Below are 11,210 nucleotides of genomic sequence, written 5' to 3'. Positions count from 1 at the left end.
ACAAAGTGCAGGGACCAATGCCAAACAAAAAAAAGTGCAGGGACCAATGTCAAAATCTGATGAAAGTGCAGGGACCAATGACACATTTAAACCATTTTTTTTATCTATGAAGTTGAAATTAACGAAAATAAAAAATTTCAATTTGGGGGAATAATTGGATGATAATATGGAGATGCATCACATAAAACTTGATCATGAGCTAATGGTTGTTGTTTCACAATGAGTCCATATGGAACTGATGGTGAAAACTAACAATGATCCCTTCTGTTTTTTGTCTGATGGTGACCATGGAATGACGTAAAAGAAAGAAGAAGAAAAAAGGCAAATTAACAGAGCATTAGCAGAGTTAAGAGAGAAGGGAAGTGTTGATCTATTTTATGAAAACTTAAGGGAGGTTCGTGTATGTTTTGAAAATAGAGGGGATTTCAATGTCATTTTGATAGATCTTAGGGGAGATGACTGCAATTTACCGAATGAAAAATAACAGAAACTACGGGCACAAAATATAGCTAAACAAAAAAATAAAATTGGTATACGAGAAGATTAGACCTATGAGAGAACTAAATAATTTTAGGGTCTTGTTAACCGGTGCCTCCGGAGCACTGGTTAAGGAAGCCAAAAGGGGAAATTTTAACTCTAAAAATAACACTTTTTAAACTTTTAATGCAATGACAACACTGCTTTCAATGCAAATACTACCATATTTGATTCCTTAACCAGTGCCCGGGGGCACCGGTTAACATTTCCCATAATTTTAAAGCTTATAGAAAATAGAGTATGTGTTTAGTAAGTGTAAAGCAAAAACAAAGAAATAATAATTAGTATTAGAGTATGTAAAGCGAAAAACAAATGTATAGAAAAAGAACGAATTCGTATAAGAAAAGAATTGAACACCCTCTTAAAAAAAAGACCCAGTGCCCGGGGGCACCGGTTAACATTTCCCATAATTTTAAAGCTTATAGAAAATAGAGTATGTGTTTAGTAAGTGTAAAGCAAAAACAAAGAAATAATAATTAGTATTAGAGTATGTAAAGCGAAAAACAAATGTATAGAAAAAGAACGAATTCGTATAAGAAAAGAATTGAACACCCTCTTAAAAAAAAGACATAAGAAAAGAGGTGAACTTGTAATGCATTTTTGCGTCTGTCTCTTCATCCACATTCTTACCACCCATGCTCATTTCACATAAAATGAATCAGATGCACTGCCAGTGATACATCCCTTTTCACACTAAAATGAATCTGATGATGTTCATTCTTTGGCATTTAGTATTAACAAGGGATATATTTAAATTTAAAATAATAATAAATATATTTTGAGATCAAGATTATATTTATAAGGACACATTTTTAAGTCAACATCCCTTTTTCAGATATGTACGTCAAAACGAAGCAAACATTAAATTACAGTCAAACACCATGCAACCTCGACTTCATGCAACGAACTTCCTGCTCTTATCACAACATCATAATGATAAACACTCTTGTATGCACACCACAAATTCCTAGCTTATATCTGCTTCTCTTCACTGCAAAACATAACTTTTGTTAAGTCGGTACACATAACATAACTTTTGTTAAGTCGGTGCACATAGTGTTAGAACACCAAAAGAAACAGATATGAAAATACAAAACTAGATTTGATCAGAGTTCGGTCAATTATGCCTACCTATGCATTTTCACCTCCAACAGCTCCTGAAGATTCCACCTTTTGTTCCTCATCTGTTAGAAAAACGAGGTAAGTAATATTAATCGCTTGAAAATTATAAAGAAAATAGCCAGGTTTTGAAATAACAGCAAAATATGAGTAAAGTTGACAGGAAACCAAGATGAAAATGTCAGAACTGCTAAACAGATCGCTTAATTGTTGGCTAAAACGAGTCAAATATAGAATGCCCCTCGCTTGTTCATGGATTTTGATCTTTCTATACAGCAGAGCTAAACCTCTTCCATAATATTTAAAAAATGTTTTCTCAAGATGCTTTTTAGTGAGCTTAAAATAAGTACATAAGAAACTGAGGCATTTGATTTTGAACACGTTAAGGATACAATGAATGACACACCACTACCAGTTACATAAACAAATTGCATGATTATCAGCTTCCTACAGCATAGAAAATCGGTGGATTCTAGGGTGAGGGTTCAAACAAGTCCCTCACCGGTGTACCACTAAATTAAACCATTAGATTTAATACACGGTCTAGATGTGTCAAAAATAAAGAAGAGAGTATTTATAGATTTCCACACACAAATCTTCCCCTGAATCTCCCATCTGTGTAACTGCGTTCTCTTATACACTGCTTCAATGGTGAAATTTCACAAGATCTCTAATCTCACTTCCAACCAAGTGTCTTGTTTTTTTGTGATTAATCCAAATCCATTGAATTGAAATTATGTACACGTATAACTACAGCATGGTGATAATCAAGGTGGCCATATAATATGTAACTAAGTTAGTATTTCAAAGACAAATACAAGTGTGTCCGAGAGTTTCTCACCAAACAAACAACAATTTTTTTGAGATTGAAAGAGGAAAAGTGTTTAGATTTCATATTAGTATTTAATTTTAATCTTCTTTCCCCTCCTTTATTACATCCCACTTCTCTCTAAAACGTACCCGAAGAAAGAAAAAATGTTTCTAGAATCGAGATCCAATTTTTAATTTTTGAAGAAAAAATTGTCCACACATAACCTAGATAAAAAATTGTAGAGAATTTAGATGGAGACGGAGATTGTTCGCCGGAAGATGCCGAAGTTGCGAGTAGAAAGAAAGTGAATCAAAGAGGAGTGGTTTGATCTGGTGCGGTAATGACTACCAAATGTTATGTAGGGCAATTTAATCTGATGGTGAAATTTAATGGTACACCGGTGAGGGACTTAATTGAACCCTCACCCTAGAATCCACCTAGAAAATCTGGTAGTGATATAAACTTCTATTTTGAGATTTAGCATGACCTTCTAGAAAATCTGACTTTATATTTAGATTCTATTTTATAATACTACCTTTAAATATGTGAAAAACTGATGGAGGCTGGTATGCTTAAAATTGCTGAAAAGCTTGACAAATTTATGGTCTAAGACAAAGTACAAAATCTAATATAACAATAATAGTAATGAAAAGTATTATCTGTATTTACTTTAAGTAGGCCGGTCTGAGGCCCAAATGGATTTTTTGGTAGCCAGAAGTCTAGTCTTATAGCTAAATAGGCATCTGAAATAAGTCTTAGCATTGTCTATTTAAAAAAAAAGTATGTTCTAGCTTGGGGTAGGGCCATTGGCTCCCGTCGGTTGGTTTGACCTATTTTCATCCTTAATTCTATCAAATAAAAATAAATGATTCGGATTTACTCCATTCACATTTCAGATAGAGTCCAGCTAACATACTAGAAAAGAATACTAATTTCAATTAATGATTACCTCCATCTTCAGGGATGTCAGAAGTCCACAATGTGAGGTTGTCCCTTAGAAGCTGCATAATCAATGTGCTGTCTTTGTAAGACTCCTCACTCAGAGTATCCAACTCAGAGATTGCTTCATCAAATGCCTGCTTAGCAAGGTGACATGCCCTGAAATATGAGGAGTGTCATGCTAAACATATCACCAAAGTTTCAGGAGAGTTCAAATTTCACAATAACAATAATATGCATACCTTTCAGGAGAGTTCAAAATTTCATAATAAAACACAGAGAAGTTCAAAGCCAAACCCAATCGAATGGGATGCGTGGGAGGTAACTCCCCTTCTGCTGCAGTGGAAGCGGTCTGCAATATTTATGAATTATCAGATTAACAGGACTTGGCGGAAAACTACTTCTGACTACTCAAAACTCAACAGCCAACTTCACATTGGTTGATGCCTTCATTCAAATAAGTGTTGCAATGTATAACAACAGAATATCTTATCAGAGATCGTAGGTAGTTATGGGATAAATATAAAGGTATAATGAATATCATATTTCCCCCTCTTATCTTCCCGCTCCTTTTCTTCTCTACATGAAACACATTAAAGTGAGTGTCTACTCTAACATTATCATTTATTTGCCACAAAATGAACTACAAATCATCACTCCACTTTCTCCTACCTAACAAGTCCTCAAAGCTCATATCACCTATGACAAGTACCGGCTCAGAAATAGACACACTTGATTTTGCGGTGACAAAAATTGATTTTGGATAAAAGGAGTGATCAGTAAATTTGAGTTAAAAAATCTCGTTTGGAGTTAAAAGCTACAAATAATAGGTTCAAGTTAGAATCAATTCTAAAGACAAATTAAATTGTAAACAATATCACATAAACATGTTAAAATCAATTTTATGTGTTTGGAATCACTTTTGGCTCTTCCTAAACTGTTTGGTTCTACACTACCAAAAAAAAAAAACTGTTCGGTTCTGAGGTGACAAAAATTAATTTTAAATGAATTGATTCTATGAAAATGATTCATAATAAAAGTGAGTTAAATGTGAAGTAATTTTTGATATGATACATTCATGTAAAAGTGGATTGAACAATGAATTCAAGGCTAAAAATCAATTGTAGAGACAAAAGCTCCAAATTCTGAAGACAAAATCAATTCTACTCAAGAACATCCAAGCATTTCAAAATCAATTCTACACCTCTAAAATCAATTTTATCTCCTCCAAAAGTGAAACCAAACATACAAGACTTGTGACTAAAGAAGCGAAGGGAAACAAAAAACAATTTTCCATCCTCAGTTAAGATAGACATGCCAAGCAACTACATATCCACAACACACATGATAACCATCATAGGCAGAAAACATCAAGTCCATTTTAAACCGCAAAGATATAAAAAGTTCTGAATACCAGCAGACCTGATATGCTTCCATGGAATGATCAGCAGCCTCTTTTCGCTCATCACCATTCTTAAATTCCGCCAAATACCGATAATAATCCCCTTTCATTTTATAGAAAAAGACACTAGATTCACCAGCAGAGGACGATGGAATAAGATGATCATCAATAATAGACATGATATCACTGCATATATTGGATAATTCAGATTCCACCTTGTGTCTATACTCCTTTATCCTCTTCACATTCACATCATTCCCTTTAGATTCTTCCTTATGCTCAATTGAGGATAGAATCCTCCATGAAGCCCTATGAGCACCCACTACGTTCTTGTAGCCAACTGATAGAAGGTTTCTCTCTTCCACTGTCAACTCAACATCTAGCTTCGCCACATTCTTCATTGCTTCCACCATTTCTATCAACCAAAACAGTAAAAGTATACAACTTTATCAATATAATTAAGAAAATAATTATAAAAAACCCAATTTCAATTTCTTTATCAATTCCAAAACACAATGAAAATTTCAATTTCAATATATGTAAAAAGAATCATCATAAAAAAAATCAAGGGGTGTGACCAAGAAACATCAAGCTTAGAACATTGGAGACTCTTAAATCTGTATATATAGGAATCATAGCAAGAAAAAAAGTGAACTTTAAGAGAAAAAAATGGAAGTAAAGAAAATGGGTTAGAGAGAAGGTACCTTCATAGCGTTCAGCTTGTTCAGCGAGCTTGGCGATGTAGACGAAGTTTTCACGTTCCTTGGTGGAAGCCATGGAAATTCTGCTAACTTTCTCTCTCTTGAATTTCGAAAATTTCTAAGGTTTGAACTTTGAATGGGAGGGACAATGAGACAAGACAAGCTACGCACGACGGAACATGTTGTTCGTGGACTCAATCCCACGCGCTATACGGAGAGTGGATGTCACGTTCTGGCGGTTTTATAGAAGGGGTTGGCAAGTGATGTTCACGGCAGTGTGTTGTTAGTGAGAATAGATTCAAGGCAAATTGATGGCGTTTCGTAAGCATTCAAACTTCAAACTCTATTTTTTTCATTAGCGTTTGGTATGCTTTGAAATTTCAAATCATTTTTTTCATACAAGAAAATTATCTTCAACACAAGAAAACCTAGGCTTAGTTTGGAGGGAAAGGGAGGGGAAGGCTTAGGAAAAAATGAATGAGCAAGTGGAAGAAATAGAGGAAAATGGAAGAGGAGGGCTTTGGGGGGTTAACTTTTCTTCATAATACAAAACCCTTCTCATTTGGAGGAACTAAAAAATTGTATTGGAGGAGGGTTTTGGAGGGTTAATAAGAATTTTTCAAATTTAATTTATGTTGTTATAATATTTTTAAAATTAAAAATAAAGTAATCATATGCATTAATTTATCATTCTCTAAAAAACTACTCTTTTAAAACTTGTCAAAAAAAAAAAACTACTCTTTTAAAAATTTTGTAAGATTTCTCTATTTTTCTTCATATTTTGCACCCCTCAAAGCCTTTTCTTTCCTTCCCCTCCAAACTCGCAAACAAAGCCTTAGTTTACTGTTTGATTTCATTTTTGAATAGATTAAAATTGATTTTAGAAATGTAAAATTGATTTTAAAATATTTGATTCTATTAAAGTAGAATTGACTTTTTCTTTATAATTGATTTTACTTGAAGTTAAAAATTGTCGTTTTTGATTTTAGAATTGATTTTCACATTCATATTTATGCAACTATTTTTAATTACGTATTATAATCTTTCTTACAAAGTCTCACAAGACCCAAAATAAATAAAAAAAAAACAATCTAGATGCATTTTTTATTTTCTATATCATCATCATCATCAATTCATGATTTTCGTCTTTTTTTTTTTTGTTTTTGAAATTTTAGTCTCATTTTTATTAATAATCCACACGATCATACTTACTCTAAAAGCCAATTAGGTCAAGCAATTGGCTTAGCCCTAATTCTATGCTAATTTCCCTCCCAAATACTTAATGAAATCGTGCTTTGCAAGCTGACAAGCTGATGGTTACTCATTAAATGCTGTTTCATGATTTGAAATTTGAATTTCAAATCATAATAGCTTTGGTGTTTTCCCTCCTTAGGTGCCTTACCAAGCTTTCACAACAAGCTATGCGGCTCCCTTAAATGCAGAGTCTGAGATGGCGGGTTTCCTCCAATTTATTGTGACTTTCATGTGCAAAATTTGAATTGTCAACTAACAGCCATAAATGCTGATTTCAAATTGCAAATTCTCTCCATTTGTATCTGTCATTTAATGTTGGGCCCCTCTTTTCCACCAATTAATTACTCTATATATTTTCCCCTTCATCTTATTCTTCCCAACAAGCCTTCTCTCTTATTCTTCTCTTTCTCACTGATGCACTTTTTCTCTTCTAATCACAACCTTTTTTCGTTGATTTTTTCTTCCCACATCCCTCAATTTTTTCGTTGTTTTGGTCATCATGAGTAGGTGGCGTGAACAAAAGTTATTGTTTTTATGTATTTTCCAATTCATGTGAACAAAGCAACTCATTGATCTGAAAGATATCACTTTTCTAGCATGAATTGACCATTAGCCACATAAGAGGGAGAGGAAGAATCATCACCATTTATATTACAGAAAATTGTCCTTCAAATGCGGCTAATGCATATTCAATCGCAGTTGGGTTGTGGTTTTGGCAACATCAAAACCATTACATCGCAGCCTATATCAGGTTCTAGCATGAATAACTGGCATCATACCGTAACAACCAACACGTTCGACCTTAATCTCGCACCTTCAATGATGAAAACAATTCAAAGGTCAAAGGTGTTGAAGACTATGACATTGTTGGGATTGAAGTAGTTAAATTAGAATATTTTACACAGAATTTATAGTAGTTGAATTTTACGTTAGTAATTACTGTTTGTGTAGACTTGAATTCATTTTAGCTGCAGAAGAACCACCAATACTTTATCCATTATCACCATTATATACATCATTTATAATAGTGAGAATGGAGAAATTCTTGATGAATCTAAAGCCTATAAATTCCAATCCAATCAATTTTATGGCTCCCTCACATTTTCTTTTCGTCTTTTTTCCCATTCATTCAACAAAACTTCCCCTACATTGTTCTATCCTTCTGGATGTTGTGTTATGTGGTCGCTACAGACTCAATCAGAAGGGATAGTAGTTTAAGGCTTTTGTGTTTTGATAGTAATTGGGGTTCTACAGTCTACTCATAGAGGGAATCTTAAACCTATCAAGGTATGTGTAGTTAGTTTCAGCATGATTTTGAAGGATATTATTTCTGATTTCTGTTCACATTTTCAATTTTTTTTGTCTCTGTATCATATTTTTATTGTTAATTATCAAGATTTAGGAGTGCACATTAATTTCTTTGATTTTCTTTTGCAGATACATGGTATATGTAATGGGCTCTTTACTGTGTTCATTTTCGTTACCTTTTTGTGAAGATTAGCATATTTTGATTAGCATATCGTATATTATGAAAATTTGATTGAAATCATTAGCCACATAAGAGGGAGAGGAAGAATCATCACCATTTATATTACAGAAAATTGTCCTTCAAATACGGCTAATGCATATTCAATCGCAGTTGGGTTGTGGTTTTGGCAACATCAAAACCATTAAGCATTACAGAAATCATTGATACATTTTCAACATACAAAAATGAGTATAGCACAAAAATCATAGAAAATTAAGCATTTTTCTTCTTGAAGTTTTCTGTTAATCAAGTGTCAGAATTGTCAACATATTAGTGCTTTATTATTCGAGATTTTATTGTCGAGAGATTGTAGTTTCGTTCCAGCTTTATATCAGGAAAATGATAGATATAAAAGCAATATAAACTCAAAGATTGGTTTATTTGAATTAATAATCCAATTGTTGAACATTTTTACAGATCATTGCAACAGCGTGCATGTTCCTTGCTAGCAAGGTCAAAGAAAGTCGTTGTCATTTAAGGGATATAATTTTTGTTTCCAATTATATGATTCATGAGAAGGATCCTGCAGCTGCACAGAAGATAAAACAGAAGGTGTTTTATTACTTACTGTGCCATTCTGATTTCTCAGTTTATCTGTTGGCTTATATTTCTGCTTTGTTTCCAATTAGATGATTCATGTCCCTTTCTCTTTCTTACTGATCCCCTCTACCTCTCTCATCTGCTTCGGCAATTGCTCAGCAAGGAGCAACTCAACAATTCAAATTTGAACTTGAGTTTTTTCCTATCACGGCCCACTGATGACAATGCTCAGCGCAAGGCAGTTTGGCAGTCACACCTAAAGCTTTACTCAATTTTGTTTTGGGTTGTGAGTTTCTGTTGTATAGAATTTCTAATATGAGATGATGTTTTTTTGTGTGTTTTCTCATGATGTTAGCAGTATATCAATATATGATCAGTATATGTTTAGAGAAGAGGTTTCAGAGTTGGAGTTTGTCAAATTTAAAATATAATAACTACTGTAATTAAGGGATGAAAGAAATATTGGCAAGGCTAATGTCCATTCCAAATGAAAGGAGTAAATCAAACTCAATATGTATGGTGTACAGCATGAAACAAATATAAGAGGGCTATAATTGTTATAATAGAATTCTTGCATTTCATACTTATATCATTTGCGGTATATACAATGATTCATACAACAAATAGGAAAGTTGATGCTTTGAAATTTGAATGGGAAAGTTGATTTATCTTTCATGATACTAAATGTGTGTGCCTCCCCATATTTTTGCCCCTAATGACTTGCTTATTCTGCATTTTGTATCATCTGATGGTAGTTGTTGTGCCATGACAGACAAATGCTTTATCATGGATGGTTTTGAAGGAAACTAAAATTCAACAATGTTGTTGAGGAGTCCCTATCTGCTAATTGAATAAGTTGTCATACTTTTTCAATTATTGCTTCTCTTTAGCATGACATAAGCAATATGTTTAATCTAGAGTTGAGTTAATTGCAGACCACGTCTGCAATTTGTGTAAGTTGCTACATAATATTTACCACTTGACTCAAGGGACCAAATGATGAATGCATAAGCTTACTTAAGGCCTTTAAGTGTGAAGTTATATATGACTTTTTTTTATTGTATTATGATCAAATGTGGATTTGCCAAGTATTTGTATCATGACCAAACGTGGATCAGCCAAGTATCGTGTAAAGAAATTGTTTAGGCATCAAAGGAGATAAAATTCATAGAATCAGGTTTGTATCAGGTTATATATCTTCTCTAAGCAAAATTGTATTATTAATCACTACTCATTGTGTAAGAAACTCTACATGCGGAAAGGTAGTATATAAATGAACTTATATATACAAATAAGGACCTCGATAACCGATAACATTGCTTTGATGTTTTCCTCACTTGAATAGCCGATGATCTGGCTTAAGGACCAACACTTGCAGAAATTAATGTCGATCAATAATCAGGAAAATATCTTCTTTTTAAAAAAATAAAAAATAAATAGATTATCATGCTAGCTTCATATCTATTTTCCTAAAAACTGAAAGATATCTATTGAAAGCCTTCATGAAAGATATTCTATTGAAAGTCTTCATGAAAGATATTTTTCTCTTCGAATAAAAAGAAAGAAATTCATGCTAACTTTTAATCCTCACTACATGCCTACTTTGTATGCTTTGATCATCCAACTAATAGCAACTGTTGGATAATCCTTTTACTTTGTATCTTTGCTTACTGCCACATATAGATCATAGTACTCAATCGTTCTTATAAAATGTTTTTATTAATATTTCCAAATCAGTGATGTGTGTACTAATAAAACACTTATATGCAAATAGATTGGAGAGCCATCAAATGAAAGTCTACAGAAATATTTTATAATTTATGATAATTAATATTGTCTGCAACTCATTTCAATGGTAATACACTTTTTCCTGACTTATTTAATATCAATGAAAATATAAAATATAACTTATTGATTTCTATTAAAGTGGATAAGACCCGTGCGGAGCACGGGTCGATGGTCTAGTTAGCTAGAAATGTTGATGCGGGAATAAAGGTTAACACGTCCAATATACGTAGAGCTGACGTTGTGGATACATATGACATTGATCTCAGAGATAATGATGTGGCACTTAACAAGGAAAATTATCATTTAAATTATCATTTAAATTATCATTTAAAGTGTTAATTAAGTTTTTAGTCCCTATAAATATCAACAGTTTTGTTTTTAGTCCCTACAAAATAAAATCACACTTTTTAGTACATGTGATATTTTCCTTAAGCATTTTAGGGACTAAAAATGCTGATGGAAAAATTTTATAGGGACAAAAATGGTGATGGAAAATTTTTATAGGGACTAAAAATGCTGATGGAAAATTTTATTGGGACTAAAAAGTGTGATTTTATTTTGTAGGGATTAAAAACAAAACTGTGAATATTT

At 32.9% G+C, this 11,210-nt stretch overlaps 1 protein-coding gene and 1 long non-coding RNA gene across 3 annotated transcripts; one reads left to right on the top strand and one right to left on the bottom strand.

Moving 5' to 3' along the window:
* Window positions 1-1,286: 1,286 nt before the first annotated feature.
* On the bottom strand, window positions 1,287-5,636 carry LOC146933331 (14-3-3-like protein C). Of its 2 annotated transcripts, none has more exons than XM_085705126.1 (6): window positions 5,513-5,636; window positions 4,829-5,223; window positions 3,649-3,758; window positions 3,417-3,565; window positions 1,669-1,721; window positions 1,287-1,541 (listed from the first exon to the last, which is right to left on the bottom strand). In XM_085705126.1, the coding sequence occupies exons 1-5, from the start codon at window positions 5,583-5,585 to the stop codon at window positions 1,669-1,671; spliced, it is 780 nt and encodes a 259-aa protein (XP_085561252.1). In that variant the 5' UTR covers window positions 5,586-5,636; the 3' UTR covers window positions 1,287-1,541. The 2 variants fall into 2 exon arrangements, with proteins under 2 accessions (XP_085561252.1, XP_085561251.1); XM_085705125.1 differs by having other exon boundaries at window positions 1,287-1,528.
* Window positions 5,637-6,718: 1,082 nt separating this feature from the next.
* Window positions 6,719-10,061, top strand: LOC146933330 (uncharacterized). The gene is made up of 3 exons (XR_015007429.1): window positions 6,719-8,050; window positions 8,709-8,843; window positions 8,921-10,061. It is a non-coding gene; the product is annotated as an uncharacterized LOC146933330 (long non-coding RNA).
* Window positions 10,062-11,210: the final 1,149 nt, after the last annotated feature.

The sequence above is a fragment of the Medicago sativa genome, chromosome 4 (assembly GCF_051527215.1).
Source record: "Medicago sativa cultivar Bolivia chromosome 4, Bolivia_mono, whole genome shotgun sequence".
In the NCBI taxonomy this organism is placed as follows: Eukaryota; Viridiplantae; Streptophyta; class Magnoliopsida; order Fabales; family Fabaceae; genus Medicago; species Medicago sativa.
This window is presented reverse-complemented; position numbering and strand designations above follow the sequence as displayed.